A 19,228-nucleotide genomic window follows, 5' to 3' on the forward strand; every position below is an offset into this window, starting at 1 on the left:
AAAAATAAACATCTACAGAACCACTACTGAGGTCGGGAAATAGTATCCCCAAAGCACCCTTCTCCATAACCCTCGCTCTGCAGCCACAGCTGACCACAATCTCAGCCTCACGGGCATCACTACTTAGTTTTCTCCATGAAGTACAAATGCATAAGCACAGTTTAGGTTAGCTTGTCTGCAGTTTTCATCTACAAAATCAAACCGTAGCTGCTTTCTCCTGGATTTTTGTTGCGGTGGCTCTATACTGTGCCTGACAGATGCCCCACTTTTGTCAGATGCCCCACCTTGCTGTATGTAACTGTTCCGTTCATCCCCACTGCCGTCTAGCATGTTGCCATATGGAATGTCGCAGTGTAGTGAACCACCTATTGTTGATGGGATTTCGATTATTTACAGTTTTTTTTTTATTTATTTTTTTTTTTTATTTTTGACAGGCAGAGTGGACAGTGAGAGAGAGAGAGACAGAGAGAAAGGTCTTCCTTTGCCGTTGGTTCACCCTCCAATGGCCGCCGCGGCCGGCGCGCTGCGGCCGGCGCACCGCGCTGATCCGATGGCAGGAGCCAGGAGCCAGGTGCTTTTCCTGGTCTCCCATGGGGTGCAGGGCCCAAGCACCTGGGCCATCCTCCACTGCACTCCCTGGCCACAGCAGAGGGCTGGCCTGGAAGAGGGGCAACCGGGACAGAATCCGGCGCCCCGACCGGGACTAGAACCCGGTGTGCCGGCGCCGCTAGGCGGAGGATTAGCCTAGTGAGCCGCGGCGCCGGCAATTCGATTATTTACAGTTTTGATGCACAGGAGCACACAGTTCTTCCGGGGAAATGCCCAAGAGAGATTACCGGATCCTAAAGTACACGTATACAAAGACAAATCATTCTCCAGACTGGTGGCACCAGTTCACATCCCCTTGCAGGTTCGCACCCTAGGGGTTCGCTCCCCACCTGGCCCTCTAACCAGGCACCAGCACACTTCTGGCGCCTGGCTGGTGAGCAGGGTGTTCACTGTGGCTTTAACTTGCCCTCTTCTGAGTGTTAACGAATTAAGCACCTTTTCAATAAACCACAAATATTTACGGGCCACTTGATTTTTTTTTTTCTTTTTTGGTGAAATACGTGTCCCAGTCATTCACCCGCTCATGGTTGGATTTTTTTTTTTTTTTTTTTTTAAACAGGAGTTCTTGGTATCCTAGCTGCTTTATGTACGGCAGCCCGCCTCTCCTGCCCTTCGGCTTCCCGCGTCGGGGTCAGGGTGTGCGCGCGGCGGCGGCCCCTCGGCGGGGCCCGGCCTCCGCGCCAGCGACAGCAGGTGCAGTTGGGCGCGCGGCGGCCCGCCCTCCCCGCCTGGGCGCAGCGGGCCCGAGGGGCGCGGCCGGCTGTGTTGGCCGCCGTCTCCAGGCAGCGCCGGGGCGGGCGGGCCGCGGAGAGCGCCGGCGGGAGCCCGAGGAGGATGCAGGGCCGCCGGGAAGCGCCGCGCAGGTGACGGGCGGTGGCCTCCCGGCGCCGGGGTGGGCGGCGCGGCCGGGGAGGGAGAGCGGGGGGACCGGGAATCCGCCCGAGCAAACTGGGTCGGGACGGGAGGACTCTGAGGAGCCAGCCTTGGGACGCTGCGAGGTCGGGGTCGCGGGCCACACCCCGAGGGGCTCCCAGAGCCGGGTCAGGCGAGGCCGGCCCAGGCCACGAGGCTCGCGCGGCCGTCACTTCCTGCACCTGCAAACGCCCCTGGCGGCGGGCCTGGTCCCTGACCAGTGTCCGAGCGGCGGCCCCCCTCAGCACCTCTCACCTCTGCAGCGCGGTCAGGCCTCCTGGTTCCCGGGGAGGGAGGTCGCAATCCCAGGGCTGGTGGCCCAGACCCAGGTTCCTCAGGCCAGGCCCTGCCTCCTCCCTGGACATCCTTGGGCGGTCGGCCTGGAAACTCCCGCGCCACGACCGTTTCCCGCTGCGCGGTGCCGGGACCCGCACCCCTCAGCCCGCTGGCTAACTTCTCTAGGCTTGTCAGTATTTCTTCTTTCATCCCATGCCCTCAAAAAACCAGAGCTCCCCAGGAAACCCAGCCTGTGTGAGATTTCACTTTGCTCTTCTCAAATTCCGTTCATCTGTTAACAAAATTATTACCCCCTACATTGCCTTGCCTATGAATTCCGGGAAACTCTAGCCTTACCTCATTGAAGGAAAGAAGAGCTGAAGGGGATGAATTATTTTATGAAAGAGCAATTCTAAAATGGACTGTGATGGTTATTGTACGCTTGCTCCTCAAGGTCTTAAATAATGACGGTAACTCTGACAGTAAAACTGGTGTTTATACAAACTGTGTTAGTTTAAATGTATTAGTGTTTGGTAGATCTGTTGCTTTATGGCAATGTCCTAAAAATAAACAGGCAGTCTGCTTCTCTGCAGTAAATAATATGGCAGAATACAATATGTGTTTTTAAAATCAGAGATTTAATACAGGAAACCAGTCTGTAAAATTAGGTTTTACTGATGTCCATCTACCAACAGAGAGAACGGAGTTGACTAGAAAGATCTCGTGTGCATTTAAATATGAAGGTTACCTTTTGTCTGCTAGGTTTGTCAGGGTGCTTCCCCCACCCGCCCACCCCCAGGGAGTTGAGCTTCCTTGGGAACATAAGCAAATTAGCAACAAGGTCAACATCGGGCGCAATCCTGAGAGGAGGAATAAGGCCCTGTTATTTAGTTAAAAGTTAGGATTTGCCAAGAGAACAAGAAAGAGCACAAATCTTACAGTAATCTCCAGTAGTAACGGTTTCTGTTACCTGGGGGGAGGGGGAGACATAAAGGCAGTGAGATAGAAGATAAACCAAAATAGAAACACTAGGTAGAGATGAAAGGAGGCACATTCCAAAAACATCATGTGCTTTCAATCCTGTATGCACTCCAGTGCTTCAGGGGTCATTATAACAGCCCTTTGAAACAGTGAGGGGCGCTGGGAATCACACTCAACAAGGTGGCAGAGACTCCAGCTAACTCTCAGCTGTTGCTCGGGCGATCTCCCACCCTCCCCGCTTTCCCCAGGACAGCATCAGGTTTGTGGACATCCAGCCTCTGCTGTCTGTGAATTGCTCAGTAGCACAATTCACAAGGCCCCCACATCTTTTGTTGAACAGCTTGAATCGTTATTCTGTTGTTGTTGTTGTTTTAAATACCGAGCTGAGGTTGATCTCCACGTCACGTCCACCTAAATCACATGTGTCTAGCAACCTGGGTGTTTCAAAAAGTCTTTTGCAAAAGATGTGGTCAGCTGAAACAGGTCTAGGAACAAAACAACTCACTGGTTCACAGCTGCACTTTGGGAAACCACTCTTCTTTCTCTTGTCTTTGCTTTCCAAAAGGTAGATCTTGCACCTGTTTTCCTGTACCCATGGATATTACTGAACAGAGCGTATTTTTACTGCCCTGGGCATTTGAAATAAAGCTTTCAAGGTACTTTTGTGCTTAAAACATGTGGCTTGGTCCAAGCTTGTTGGTAACAAGCCCTGGGAAGCTAGAAGCAGCCATTTTAGGCTACTGATGAGCTCTACACCAACTGTATTGCTGTACATAGACAAGCAATAGTTTTTCCAGTGTACCTCCCTCATAAACACAAAAGGGTGCAGGAAAAAAAGCCTACAGATAACAGATTCTCTTGACTCACTGACCTTTTGGATTAACATTGCCATTAAGGAGACTCCAGTGACCCCAGACTAACAAAAATACATTTTGTTTTTAGGTAATGCTTTTGTGAACCACAACTTTAAGTCAACCAGCTGCTCCTCTCAACAAGAGTATCCTCTGTTAATTCTTTCACCTTGCATGATGAGTCAGAGAAAGCTAATTCCCAAGCCCTCTCTGCAGTCTCCTGTCCCTCATCCGAAGCTGAACTTCTCGTCCTCAGACCCACCTGTGAAGCAAGACGACCTGCACCTTTCCAAAGACTCCTTGGAATCTGACTCAGAAAGCCTCGCTCAAGAGATGCACTCCCTTTCTGAGCGGGAGTACCAGCTCCGGGACAATGACATGGAGCCTGACAGTTTAGAGGGAAGCCCTGGACCGGACAGCCTGAGTGAGACCCAGGAGGAAGCCAGCAGAAGAGCAGCCGAGGCGGCCAGGGAGGAGGACGTCCGTGCCTGGGACAGTGTTGTGAAGGACAGGTAATGAATCGGCTCGTGCAGGGTGGTGATGTTACATCCGTACTGGGACCATTGCAACTGAGAGAGAGGCGGCAGCCTGTGGTAGGCAGGTCTCCAGTGGCAAAGGACAGCTTGTTGCCTTTTTTTTTTGTCGCTTTCTTTACGTTTTTTTTAAATGCAATGGTTATCATCAAGGACCTTTGCGTTTCCTATACTCCTTATATCCTTGTCCGTATTTCAAGGTTTGCCCCCCCCCCCCGCTATGACCTCATCTTGGAGAAGGTTCAGGATACATGTGTGTTTGCAGTCTGGTGGCCTTGATTTGGTCCAGGCACTGCTGTTTGGTGATGATTTGGAGTAAGTCACCCGTCTCAGGATGCTCCCTCTGTCAAATGTCTCATGGCCTAGCTGAGGATGTCAGTAACATACAAATAATGAGAGACACCTATCTGGCCCCTTGTGTCAGAACTAGTAGAAGTCTACCTCCCAGGCCTTGTATGATCAAAGAGGCTGGTGTTGTGGCATACTGGGTAAGCTACCACCTGCAACACTGCATCCTGTATGAATGCTGGTTCGAGTCTCAGCTGTTCCACTTCCGATCCAGCTCCCTAATGCACCTGGGAAGCCAGCAGAAGATGCCCCAAGTGCTTAGGGCCCTGCCACCCACTTGGGAGACCCAGATGGAGTTCTGGGCTCTTGGCTTTGACCTGGCCCAGACCCAGCCATTGTTGCCATGTGGGAAGTAAACCAGGTGGAAGACCTCTCTGTTTCTCCCTCTCTTTCTCTGCTTTTCAAATAAATAAGTCAATCTTTTTTAAAAAAGTTTAATCTAATAATCAGTGTGTATGGTAACTTTGAGTGGCCACGAAATGTCAGGAAATCTAAAATAATGTGGTAATATCACTGAATTTTTATGCTCAAATTTAAATTAATTTATTTTTAAATTGTATTTAATTTAAGTTTCATATATTTCATATATACAGATTTACGAGCATAGTGGGACTTCCCCTCCCTCCCACCCACATTCCAGCCCTTCCTTCCTCCCTCTCGGATTCCCAGTCTTCATTTTTGCAATGATCTATTGTCAGTATACTTAGTGACATATAGCTCACCCTACTCTGAGTAAAGGGGTTCAGTAAATAGTGTGAAGAAAAAGAAAAGAAAACAAAACAAAATAAAACAAAGCTAAGCAAAAGATTAATCTTCAGTGGAAGAGATAAGGGCAGTAAACAATCATCCACTCTCAAAATGTCTATTTTGCTCCAATACTTTACATTTCAGGTATTCTATTAGTTGTATCGGATCAGAGAAAATATGTGATATGTGTCCTTTTGGGACTGGCTTATTTCACTAAGTATAACAGTTTACCGTTGTGATCATCTTGTTGCAAAAGACAGGATTTCATTTTTTTTCACAGTTGAGTAGTACTCCATAGTGCATATATACCATAATTTCTTTATCCAGTCATTAGTTGATGGACATCTGGGTTGATTCCATATCTTAGCTATTGTGAATTATGCTGCAATGAACATAGGGGTACAGATAACTGTTTCACATACTGATTTCTTTTGGTTTGGGTAAATTCCCAGGAGTGGGATGGCTGGGTGATATCCCTGTCTTAATGAAGCAGTAAATGATGCAATGCAGTACAGAAGTTAAAAGCTGTTGATTAGAAGGGGGCTTTCAATGCAGTGGGAAGCAGACTGCTTGGGTTAAATACTAGTTCTACCATTTACCTTGTCCAAACCTAATTAATGTCTCTGTGCCTCAGTTTCCACACCAGTAAAAATGGGATGCTAATAATAATAATAATAATATTAATGGTACCTCATGGTGTTATTGTGAGGCTAAAATAATACATGTTTTAACAGCAACTAGCACAGACCGAGTTTGGAGTCTGATTACAGGGACCTGGAAGACTTGCCATGGTACTGGAAGATGAATTTATGGATCACTGAGTATAACCACTCACCTCACAGAGCTCAGCTGACTTGCCCCAGTGTGCGGCCCCCGCAAAGGCCATAAGTGAGAACCAGAAGTGGCGCCCGGTCCTTAGTCTTTTTCTTCCTTCCTTCTGCTCCTTCTTTCTTTCTCTGGGAATCTTGAATCAAATCAAACTCCTGTGTGTCTTCAGGGGCCACAGAATGCGGTGAAACTGATCACTGTGGTCACCAAGGTGCTGGGTGCAAGAGCACACAGGTGGGTTTGAGAAAGACAGACGCCTTCGCCTGGACTGGGGAGAATGAGCCAGGAGGAGAGAAAACAGGCTCAGGGAGAGCAGTGAGATGAGGCGGCGCTTAGCGAAGGCTGTTCTGCCAGCTCGTGCCTTTTAAATTACAGTGTAATCACGCAGTGGGCAAAGCCACTTCAGTGTGGTAATGCCAATGACAAATGCTGCTGATGATATCACGTCAAAGGTCAGTCTGTGGTTTCACTTAACTCTTTAATCAGCCCTGCAGGCAAGGTGCTGCTGTTTCCATTTTGCAGATAAGGAAAATGAGGCTAACAGAGATGAATATGGTCACCATGCTCTGAAGGGATATTGTTGTTTCAGTATTCTTTAATCATGAAAAAAATTTAACCTACAAAAAAGTACAGTGGAAAGTATGGTAGGGCTCTTATTGCCATATTTGTTGCAGGTATATTTTTTAAAATTATAACATATTAGAGAAAAAGTTCCCTTTATTTATTTGAAAGTCAGAGTTACACAGAAGGAGAGGCAGAGAGAGACAGAGAGGTCTTCCTTTCCATCCACTGGTTCTCTCCCCAATTGGCCACAGCTGCCAGAGCTGTGCCTATCTGAAGCCAGGAGCCAGGAGCCTCTTCTGGGTCTCCCACATGGGTGCAGTGGACCAAGGACTTGGGCCATTTTCTACTGCTTTCCCAAGTCATAGCACTCATGTGGATGTGCCTCTCCTTACGAATCTTTTGTTCATTTCTTTAGTGGGTAATCTGTAAGCAGTGAGTATGAGTGTGTGTGTATATATTCACTAATTGTACAATCACTAATATGTGTGTAGGGGAACCCTGCTTTGTTCAGGTAGAGGTTTTTTTTTTACATTTTACTATTATATTTTTAAATTTAGACGCATGGCCTTAGTTCATTCATTTTTAAAAATGTTATTTATTTGAGAGGAGAAAGAGAGAGAGAAAGAAAAGAGAGAGAGGGGAGATAGCGCTTCCATCCGCCGATTCAGTCCTACAAATCCCCCCTGCAATTTGAGAACCGAGAACTCAATCCAGGTCTCCCTTATGGTTGCCAGGAACCCAATTACTTGAGCCATCACTGCTGCCTCCCAGGGTCTGCATTAGCAGGAAGCTGGAGTCAGGAGCTGGAGCTGGGTATTGAACCCAAGAACTCTGATATCAAACATGAACAACTTAGCTGTTAGGCCAAACGTGTGACCCCATTTTTAATTACTGTGTAAGTTCCGTTATATGTACAGTTTATCCATTTTTCTATTGATAGCATTTGGGTTGTTTCCAGTTTTCGTTACTCGGCAGGGTGCTCAGTGCACATCCTGTGTGTCCCTCCAGGCATGTGTGCCAAAGTTTCTGTAGGGCATATGTATTCACAGGTGAATGTCTTCAAATTTACCCACCTCGCCTGCAAGTTCCCAATCCGCACAATTCCCCAGTCTCTTTAATTTTTGACATTCTGACAGGTTATAAAATCCTATCATTTTATAAATTTGCTTTTCTCTGATGACTTGTGAGCTTGAGTATCTGTACTTAAAAGATCTATATATTTGAAAGGCATAGCAACATTGAGATAGCGAGAGATACAGAGAAATCTTCTGTCCACTGATTCACTCCCCAAGTGGCTGCAATAGCCAGGCAAAAGCCAGGAGCCAGGAACTCTATCCTGGTCTCCCACATGGGCGGCAGGGGACCAAGTACCTGGGCCAGCTTCCACTGAGCAGGAAGCTGGATTAGAAGCAGAGCAGCCAGGACTTGAACTGGCATTCTGATATGGGATGCAGACGTTGTAAGCAGTGGCTTAATCGACTGTTCTAGAGCACTGGTTCCTTTAATATAATTTTGCACGTTTTTAGCCAGAGATCAAGTCAGATATACTCTTTGGTATGTGGTCATTTTCATTTAATAAAATATCATCAGTATCTTGGGTATCTTTCTTTATTTGTATTTATAGATGTACCTCATGCTGCATAATAGTCCATGATACGTTTATTCATTTGCTAGTAGGTGGACATTGGGATGTCCCCAGTTGTGTGGTTTTTTTTAAAGATTTATTTATTTGAAAGGCAGAGAGAGGGAGAAAGAGAAAGAGAGAGAGAGGTCTTCCATCTACTGGTTCACTCCAGCAACGACTGGAGCTGTGCCGATCCAAAGCCAGGAGTCAGGAGCTTCTTTCTGGTGTCCTACACAAGTGCAGGGGCCCAAGGACTTGGGCCATCTTCTACTGGTTTCCCAGGCCATAGCAGAGAGCTGGATCCGAAGTGGAGCAGCCAGGACTTGAACCTGTGCCCATATGGGATGCCAGCAATTCAGGGGGCGGCTTTACCTGCTATGCCACAGTGCCAGCTTCCTGATTTGTGTTTTTGTTTTGCAACACTTTAATTGAAATGTTATATCTATATAGTTTATATATATGTATGTGTGTGTAGTATATATACATATATATATATATGTAGGTACTAAAAGTTTTGTGAAAAAATAAAGTATGAGCTTATTTTGATGCAAAGACAATTTTTGGTGCAAATTTTTTCATAATATATGGAAATTGTTTACTATGGAAAAAACTATACATTGATTTCAAAATTTATTTTACACCAAAATAAACTCATATTTTTAATTCCATTTTTCCACAAGCTTATTGAATTACACTTGTGTGTGAAAGAATTGACAGAGTTTGGTGGCAGATCAGATATGAGAAGTAAAGGGAGAAGAAAAGCCACAGGTTGCTTTAAGGATTTCATCACAATAGCTGGCAATTTTAGAATGCTTATGGTGGCCTAGACATTTTGCCTGTACTCTCATTGAATCCTTATGCTATCTCTGATAGGCAGTTACTGTGACGATCCCATTTTAAGGGTACAAATGAAGCAGAGGGGTTATGTACACCATTCCCTGTGTCTAGTGAGCGCTGGCGCGAAAGCTCAGGAGTCTGAATTCCTGCTGTCACCGTGTTTTTACCCTGGCTCTCCTCTGAATACTGTGTAGTCTCCTGGGCACTCAGTGGTAGTAGTTCTTATTTACAGAAATGGCAGCATTGGAAAGGAGAGACCTCTAGCAATAGCAGGGTATTCTCAAGGTGAAGAATTTAAGGCAGGGATCCACTAGGTGGCCTCATTTCTTCCTTTTGTCCAGCTCTAAGGGACCTGACTTAAACCCCTGCTCCTCACCAAAGGACAACTTAAATACTGTTTAATACATTTCAAAGTAAACAGTGATGCCCGCACAAATCAAAAAGGGAGTTTTGAAGAACTAAGGCTGTTGTCTTCTGATGCAGAGGCCCTTTGGTATTGCTGTCTCCCCCGGGTGGATTTGCCTTGGAAGCATTTAATGACTGCCAACCCCAGGATTAGAGTGGGTGACAACCCCATTTAATTGTTTGGCTGCACAGTGCATTGATCAACCAGAGGCCCACTTCCCTGCTACAAAGGAAAACAGGACTGAAGCCTTTAGCCAAAGAATGCCTCAAGAATATGATCTGGGTGAGTGTGTAGTTCCTGATTTCTCTGCCCTGTCTCACTTGAGTCTCGGAAACCTTTCCCGGGTACATTAGTGCTTGGATCTGAGTATCTCAGGAGGCACGAAATTCACAGATGAATTGATCTCAGATTCTCAAAACGACATTCAAGTAGGCTTTCAATTCTGCAAGGTAGACAGCATTCTGGGAATTGTAGTTCAAAATAATTAGTCAAAGTCTTGCCTTAAAACCAAGGAGAAATCTCTTTCTTCTTGCTTTTATAAGCAATAATTGTGAAAGCTGCCCGGCAGATCACTTAGCCCTACTCGTGTGTTTTGATGTTACTAGAACCTCCTCAAAGCAATTACTCCCTTGTATCTACCAAAGTCAAGCCATCGTTCAATGTTTATGGATTAGAGAAAACCTTTTACTTAATAGAAATTGGAGCCGTATTGACTGCAGTGAATGAGTCGTGAGTGGAGAGAGGAGCTTCATGTGATAATCCTTAAACCCCACTCCAGAACAAGCCTTGTGACACTCGGTGCGCACAAAGAGATCAATGTAATTCCTAGAGCATCAGAAATAACCTCTTCAGTCCTGGAGCCTCTGCAGCCTTGCATATTAAGAAAGAAAAAGCAGCAACAGAATACTTCATACATGTGTTTAATAAGGTCTTCTTTAGCAGAATACTTACGTAATTAACTACAATTTCCTTATAAGAGCCTCTTAGATGGGTATTATTTTCCCAGTCTTGCAGAGAAGGGACCAAAGCTGTGAAGTTTGTGGAGGTGTACAGACTCACTCAGTGGCACAACCAGAAATTTACCTGAATTCTCCCAACTCAAAAGCATGAGCTAGGGCCTGCGCTGTGGTGCAGTGGGTTAAAGCCCCAGCCTGCAGCGCCAGCATCCCATATGGGCACCAGTTCAAGTCCCAGCTGCTCCACTTCCGATCCAGCTCTCTGCTATGGCCTGGGAAAGCAGTAGAAGATGGCCCAAATCCTTGCATCCCTGCACCTGCGTGGGAGACCTGGAAGAAACTCCTGGCTCCTGGCTTTGGATCAGCTCAGCTCTGGCTGTTGCAGTCATTTGGGGAGTGAACCAGTAGAATGGAAGACCTCTCTCTCTGGCTCTACCTCTCTCTGTAACTCTGTCTTTCAAATAAATAAAATAATTCTTTTAAAAAGAAAAAAGCATGAGTCCCTAGGGCCTGCATTGTGGTGCAGCAGGGTGAGCTGCCACCTGAAATCCTGGCGCCCATACCGGAGTGCCAGTTTGAGTCCCAGCTGTCCATTTTTGATACAGCAGGTGATGCCCCAAGCACACGGGTCCCTGCAACCCACATGGTAGATAGGATGGAGTTTGTGGCTCTTGGCTTTGACCTGGCCCATCCCTGGCTGTTGTAGGCATTTGGGGGAGTGAACCATGGAATGAAAGAGCTCTCTCTCTCTCAGTCTCTCTCTGTCACCCTGCCTTTTGAATGAATGAATGAATAAATAAATGAACTTTTTTTATAAAGCCTGAGCCTCTAGTAATAAATATCAAGATAGGTCAACAAAGACTGATCTGATGAAAGATCCCAGTTCACTGTGTAGTGAAAGGTAAGATACCACAATTTCCATATGGAGGGGCCAGCGCTGTGGCGTAGTGGGTAAAGCCGCTGCCTGCAGCGTCAGCATCCCATATGGGCACAGGTTTGAGTTCCAAATGCTCCACTTTCTATCCAGCTCTCTGCTGTGGCCTGGGAAAGCAGTAGAAAATGGCCCAAGTCCTTGGGCCCCTGCACCCGCATAGGAGACCCAGAAAAAGCTCCTGGCTCCTGACTTCAGATCGGCACAGCTTTGGCCATTGCAGCCATCTAGGGAGTGAACCAGCAGATGGAAGACCTCTCTCTCTCTCTCTCTCTCTCTGCCTCTGCCTCTCTGCCTTTCAAATAAATAAATCTTTTTAAAAATATGGAGCAAACCAAAGCTAGGGTAAATATGCACATAAAATTTATAAGTTTTAGGAAAATCATAAAAATTTGAAAGGCTACCATATCCTTGGGATAAAGAGACTTTAACTGGATTTCACTTCGGGTGGTGAGGTCATAATAAACCTCATTCTTCAGCGCCTCTCCTGGGAAACAGGTGCTTTCCTTTCTTATCACCTGGAAACACAGTCTCCACAAAAGGGAGGCTTTCTGTCCAGTAAGCAGCTGCGTTAGAGAGTAATGGGAGGGAGAGAGGAACAATGAGGGATTAACAGTTAAGTTGAATATTCAGAATTATCTGGAAGTTAAAAAGGAACTCAGTAATAGCACTCTGCATTTTTTTATTGTTGTGATTTATCATTTTTCCCTCCAATGCTTTCATGTATTGTTTCTGACTGATACAACGATCAGGTGAGTGGTGACTTCCAGGGCCTGAAGGGTGTTCCACAACCGAAACAGAGACATCCTGAGCAGAGACCGACTCGGGGAGGCCAAAGCTCAGGATTTCCGTGTCCCCCCAGATTTCCCAGGCTGTTTTTATAGAACACATTGGAAATATTTAAGCTGAGGTTAGGCTACAGTCTCTTAAAGGTGTAGTAGCAATGTTTTCGCATTGATGGGGAGAGTAAACAAGGCTTTTAAGGCTGGTTCTAGTACTCTGAGATTATTGAGAACATTGTAAGAGCGTCCAGGGTCAGCGTTTGCTCCTGTTGCTTTCTGGAACGTCATCCTTGTTGCTACATGTTGTCTTGGAGTAGATCGATTTTCACTTTGAGTCCACTGGTTGGCCAGTCTCTTCAAATACGTCCCACTGCATCCGTGTTCCAGGGGCTTTCCACACAGCCTTTGGGAAATCCCTAGGAGCGTGTTCTTTCTGAGAGATCAGAGTAGTGACTTTGTGCCGTCTCTAGGTTATTAGTCATTTTGTTTTGCGTTCCTTCATCTCCTCACAAACTGTGCTTTAGTTAAACCCCGACGCACTCATCAGAGCAGGCATGGTGCCACTGTAACAGATGAGCTGTTGTGGGAGTCAGGTGTGCGTGGGCATGAGTCGCATCTATTAGGGCCAAAGTCCCAGCCAGAAATGCTAAAGCCCCCAGAGACAGTCACTCCTTCCTTTCCAGTTTAGTTCAAGAATTGGGATGTGTTGTTCTGTTAAAATAAGTAAATACACAGCCAGTTCGAAACGTAACAAAGAGTAATCTAAGGGTACATCACCTACAATCCCCTGAGTTTGTCAAGAGGATCAAGGGGCTGCTAATGAAGTTGCTAAAGGGAAGGTCTAGTTCATGGACTTCACATTCTTGTTTATTTCCACTTCCTGACAAGTTTGGAAATATAAACAATTTTGATTAGCATAGTTTTTTACTGGATTGAATTCAAATTAAATAATTTTCCCAGCACTTGCTTACACTGCTGGCTTTTTGCATCAGAGGCCCCCAGTCCAACCAAGAAAATAACAGATTGTTAGAGCAGTGGGCATTGCTAACGGTCATCCTGTTCACCTGTTGCACAAAGGAAGACCTCAAGGCCCAGAGAGGGGAAGCGACTCATCCACTTCCTGTGCCTGGTCAGTGGCAACCTGGACTCCACCCCAGGGTCAGGGCCTGGCCCTTGCTTAGCCCCCATGATCTCACAGCTGTCTTGTGATTCAAGTGCTCCTAATATCTGGTATTTAAAACGTAAGAAACTTGGCAGGTGCCGTGGCTCAGTAGGCTTGCGGTGCACCGCCTTGCGGTGCCAGCACACCGGGTTCTAGTCCCAGTTGGGGCGCCGGATTCTGTCCCGGTTGCCCCTCTTCCATTCCAGCTCTCTGCTATGGCCAGGGAGTGCAGTGGAGGATGGCCCAAGTCCTTGGGCCCTGCACCCCATGGGAGACCAGGAGAAGCACCTGGCTCCTGCCATTGGATCAGCGCGGTGCACTGGCCGCAGCGCTTCGGCCACGGCGGCCATTGGAGGGTGAACCAACGGCAAAGGAAGACCTTTCTCTCTGTCTCTCTCTCTCACTGTCCACTCTGCCTGTCAAAAAAATAAAAATAAATGTAAGAGACTGTATCTGAGGAAAGCATAAGCCCCTGGAGATCGTATAAATCGACATCCCTTTCTGCCTGTCAGCCGCTGTTTTGGGGAATGAAGGGAACACACAAGCCTTTCGTGGCAAATGTCTGGCATTCGCATTGTAAACTCACTGAACGAAGGGAATTAGGCTTCCAAACACTGTGTCAGACAGCATCTCCCCTGTGAAGGCACCGCCTCGGTTTCACATCACATAGTCTTAATAGAAGTGAGGTACTAGAATTTTACATTGCAATTACTCACATGTCCTCTTTAGATAATTTGTTTTCGTTTAGCTCAGAGATTGTCCTTGAATCAAGACTGGTAATAATAAGGATCGGAGACAGCTATGTGGGTATTTTGCAGCCTCAAATCTGTTTTAAAGAAAAAAAGAGGGGGGAGGGGACTTTGGAATCATCCAAATTATATAATTGCTGTAAATAAAATTCACTGGATAGCTATCCAGCCCCTTCTCTTTATTGTTTCTGTCAGTCTTTGGCCTTCAGTTTGTAGACCATCCTTTTTCTATTAAAATGTTAAATTTCTTCAGCAGAGTGACTATCTGCATTAAATGAAGTTTTCTGGGTTTCAAATAACCTCCAGAAAACATTTCAGTATACTTGTGGAACCATTTTATTTAATACTTGCAAGAGTGAATTTTTAATCTTTTGGATGTATTTCATTTTATTTACTTAAAAGCCATTGATAAGAAGATTAAGATGAGCATAGAATTCAGAAATCCTTGGAAACCATTGTCAGCTTTATAGTTCTTTAAAGAAGCGTTAAAAACTTTACACTTAAACAAAAATTGAATTTGCTGCTCATATGCATAAAAGATTTAATGGCATATAAATTGGGAATAATTGTTCTGTTTAAAAGGATTAAATTAAACCTAAATCAATAATGACATGTGCAGTTTCAATTTAACTGCCTACTTAAAATAAAGTGGCAAATAAATAACAGCTAAATGATTAATAGCAATGCTTTTATTCACCTCCTCAACAGGCAAAATGGCCAGTTACTGCATATTTTATTGTGAGTGCACAGGATGTTAATTGTACTAGAAACATGCTCTAATTTTAGTAATTTTTTGATTGAATACAATACTGAATGTGAGGCTCTTCATTACATGGAGATTTGATTTTATTTTGTTTGAAGTTATCACAGTAAGTACTCAAATAGGGTCCATTAAAGCCAGCAAATATCATGGCCTATGCATGTGAGATAACTCCCACCCCTTCCCTCAGCGCTTGGGTCTCTAACCTAGGATCTGAAGAGGAGCCCCCGGCATCTGTTGTCTGAATGGCAACAAAAGAGTTGTGTGCTCATTGTCTGTGTAACCTTTCTATCAAACAGGGTGGGGGAAGAGGTGCATGTTGTGTGCACAAATGATTACTTATGAAAGGACACTTCAGGCTCGTTTTGTCCCGGTGTGTTGACCTGGACCATAGAACACAATGGAGCTTCTTAGCACACAAGCCCAGAACAATGGGATTCTCTAATATCATGTTCTATCCCAACCATTAGGTTTGTTTCTGTGAAGTGTTCCAGCTTTCCATGCTCATGATTTTGCAAAGCACAACCTCCCATTTGTTTCAGCATAGGTTGTTGCATTCAGCAAGGGGATGTTATAGACAGGCGTTGCAGGTGTAAATGGTACAGTTTCACGAAAGCTCTTATGAGAGCCACAGTTTCAGACTCTACCCTCCTCTGGATGCATTCTGGGAGTTTCTCTCCAAACAGTTGGTTCAAAAACATGTTTCCCAGCCTCAGCAACTTGTTTTCTCTGGTTTGTTTCTGGCTTGTCCAGGTTACATTTAAACATCAATCTTTGCTGTCGTATATGATATTTCTTCTACAGTCATCTAAGAGTGGAAATTTGTCACGGTTAGAAATTTCAGCTTTTTTATAGGTCTAAAATAATTTCATTCTCCCAGTTTTATCTTCCTCATTATCTTTCAGCAGATGTTAAAAATAAGTCTATCATGTGGAAGCACTGACATTTCTTAATCCTGTTTCCTAAATTGTTGTTCAGATGTAATCCACAGTGTTAATTCTTCACTACCACTCAGTGCATCCCAAGATAATGTTGTACCCTGGAAACATTTTTCCAAACGTAAGCCCTGGAGAGAGAAGAATCCCTTTGAGAGCCATCAGCAGGAAGTACGATGCACAACAACACTGTTATGTCATGGGGACCACACGTAACCCTCAGCAAGCCAAGACCAGCCTCCCTAGCTAGCCCTCACTGAATCCTTACTCTGTGCCAGGAGCACGGTTCTGTGCATTTGTATATACTAATTTGCTTAATCCTCTCAACACTGAGAGGAAGGTACTGCTGTCACCCTTGTTTTACTTATAGGGAGGCTGATGCACAGTAGGTAAACTATTTGCCTACATTCACATAGGAATGGCTGGTATCAGGAACCAAATTCAGAAACATGGTGACCAGCTGGAGTGCACCAATTCGCTTAGTGTCACAGCAGACGTTGAAGTCAGGGAATCCACTCCCCTCTGTCACTGAAGATCACCGATAAAAAAGTAATCCTGGCATTGCTCAGTTAGTGATTCTTTTATGAGTCTATCACAGGCTTAGAGAAAAATGGAGTTGGAGTGGACTTTGACATATCATCTAACAACTGGATCTAGAAATAAAAGGGTAACATACTTCCAGTGATAAGCAAGGTTGGGTCCTCCTTTCTGAGTACCCATAGCATCCTATATTTCTTTGTTTCTTTATGCACCTAATTAATCAGTACAGTTGCTACCTAAAGCCTGTCCTCCCCACTGGAGGGCAAGATCTATCAGTCTGCTTCTGTTTTGCTCCGTGCTTTGTCCTCTGTGCCTGATAGTCTGCCTGTACCTAGGGAGGTACTCAGTACATCATCTGCCGACTGACTGACAGATCAGTAACTCACATAGGGCAGAGTCTGCAACACACTTGCTTGATTACCACCTGTCGGAGTGACACAATACAACTCACTGGATGGGAGTCGGGTTCCAGAGCTGACTGCCAGGGCCTCTCTTCTGGCTCCTGCACTTGTAAGCTCTGTGACCTTGGGAGACTTACTTAAGCCCCAAAACCCTCAGCTCTCTCTAGTACTAAATGAGGATAATAGTCCTTCCCTCAGAGTTACTGTAAGGATCAATCTGAAGAGTCACTGCAAGCATCCCTTGGATCAGCATACAATACATAATGCACACGAGATCCCTGGTGTTGTCACCTAACAAAGGTGGCCAGCCTGCTCCACGCAACACAAAGTAGAGGACCACCTTTCTTTCCAAAAAAGATTTTATTGCTTCTGTTCATAATCTCTCCCAGAAACTCACCACTTCAACTGTCCAGAAGTATTTATTACAGCCTTTGCTCTCTGATTAAACTCTCGGCCCAGATGCCTTCACAGAGTTTACAAAGTCCTTCAAGATCTGACCTCTACTTAACCTTGAACTCTACCTCTCAGGTTTCCCCTGTTTTATCCATACAAAAGCTGATCTTTGGAGGGACTATATTCCCTCCACTCCATTCCTTTTTACATGCCATCCTGCCAACCTGGGATACACCTCCTGCCCATTTTGGCCTTAGGTCTCAACTGTGCCATCAGTTCTACCAGAAGCCTTTCTCCCATCTACCAGGACAAGATTGGATGCCCCACCCAAGTTGTCCTGATAGCTCATGCTTGTTGGCTCATCACTCCAAACTGTTCACAGCTTGCACCCTTGTCTACCCCTAGTAGGCTGCCAATCCAATGCTGTACCGTTTGCTACTATGACCCCAAGCATAGTAATTGCTCAGTAATTACTTTATAAATTAGTGAAAAGTGAAAGTTAAATTCAGTTTTTTGCAACAGCATAGCATGGGTGTGGGAAAACATATCCTTTCTTCATTAAACACACTCACTCACACACACACACACACACAGCATTCATTTTTATGAAGATAGTTCGTGAGCTTTCTCTTCCTACTAAACAATCACACTCAAACCTTAGGTTTAACTTAGTACAAGATAAGCCCTAAATTCATTCACTAATTTGGTTCAATGCAAAAAACTTCTGTGTGTTTAGATCCTAATTTAAATCTAAAGCTATATAAGAGTTGACTAGAGTCAACAGTTGTTATTCTATAAGCATTTTCCTTTTTTAAGATTTATTTTTATTTATTTGAAAATCAGGTTTATAGAGAAAGGAGAGAGATCTTCCATCTGCTGGTTTATACCCCTACATGGCCCCAGTGGCCAGGCAGGTCTAGGCAAGGCTGAAGCCAGGAACCTAGAATTCCATCCAGGTTTCTCACTTGCGTGCACGGGCCCAAGGACTTGGGCCATATTCTGCTGCTTTAGCAGGGAGCTGGATCAGAAGTGAAGCAACCAGGCCTCAAACCAGCACACAGATGGGATGGCTGGCTTAACCTGCTACACCACAATGCTGGCCCATAGATGCATTTTTTTGACTTGTGCCTCCACAGTACAGTGTTCTAGGACATACGTGGGGAGCTTATGAAGGCAGAACCCAGGAGCTTACAAAGGCGAGAAGACAAATTTACCATTGGAGAGCTCAGTGAGCACAGTGATAGAGCATTTGTGCAGCCCTGTGAAATAAACACAGTGAATATGAATGATCCGTATTTACAGTTGTGAGAAACTGTCTCGGAGGTGACACAATTTGCAATGGACACATAACTGGTAGAGAGAGACCCTGAATATGGGTCCAGGTCTGTCTGGTTCACGTCTAGATTATGCCCTGCTGGACCACATCATGTCTTGTGTACGTGCTGGTGACTTCAGAGCCAAGTGAAAGGCCAGGCAGAGAGGGCCTGTGTGCTCCTAAGATGGGACAGCCTCCAGGTGAACCCTGCTCATCAGGCCCCAGGACCAGGCCGCCCCTGTAGGGCTCAAGGCGTGGTGAGACCCGTATTCTGACAAGTGCGATCTGTGCCCATCTGGGCACTGCACTGGAGGAGACTGGAGCTTGTCTCATGTTGGCAAAGGAAGAGCAGCCTGTTTTCAAGAAGTTTCTTATCTTAATATGTGAACTAAAAAATTCAAAATGACAATTTAGCAAGGCATGGGAGTTTTGGCTTTTTGCTCTGGTTTTTGCTTTCCATCAAATCAAAGAAATCTAGGTCCACATTAAGAAGAGTAAATTAGCATTAAAGGGGCCATTAGTTTGTTTACCCAGCATAAAATTATGTCCTCTGTAAACGGGAATATCAAATAGCATAAAAAGCCCAGGTGATTTACATTTTCTTTTTGATTAGAGGATTGCATCCACTGTACTCAAGGAAGGAAAATCTCTCCCATTTAGCTTTTGAAGATCAAAGGGGCCATTAAATATGCCATATTACTGGCATTTTTTTCTTTTTTGGTTAAGACTAGGGGGTGCTTTACAAATTGAGATTGTCATGAGGAAAGGGAGGACTTCATTTGGGGTCA

General features: G+C 45.2%; 1 protein-coding gene across 10 annotated transcripts in view; it reads left to right on the plus strand.

Annotated features, from left to right (window-relative positions):
* Positions 1-1,295: 1,295 nt before the first annotated feature.
* The window catches only part of JHY (junctional cadherin complex regulator), a 71,489-nt gene continuing 53,556 nt past the window's right edge, over positions 1,296-19,228 (plus strand). For 3 of the 10 annotated variants that reach the window (XR_007920382.2, XM_051848527.2, XM_070047466.1), the window contains exons 1-2: positions 1,300-1,472; positions 3,721-4,141. Coding sequence is in view for 7 of the 10 variants with exons in the window: in XM_051848527.2 (XP_051704487.1) it covers positions 3,804-4,141 (338 nt within the window). In the remaining 3 variants the exon portion in view is untranslated. Of the gene's footprint in view, positions 1,473-1,710; positions 1,988-3,720; positions 4,142-11,910; positions 12,156-19,228 lie in introns of those variants that run through there. The other 7 variants (XM_051848538.2, XM_051848532.2, XR_007920379.2 and 4 more) reach the window with 7 other exon arrangements.

Source organism: Oryctolagus cuniculus, chromosome 1, assembly GCF_964237555.1.
Source record: "Oryctolagus cuniculus chromosome 1, mOryCun1.1, whole genome shotgun sequence".
Lineage (NCBI taxonomy): Eukaryota > Metazoa > Chordata > Mammalia > Lagomorpha > Leporidae > Oryctolagus > Oryctolagus cuniculus.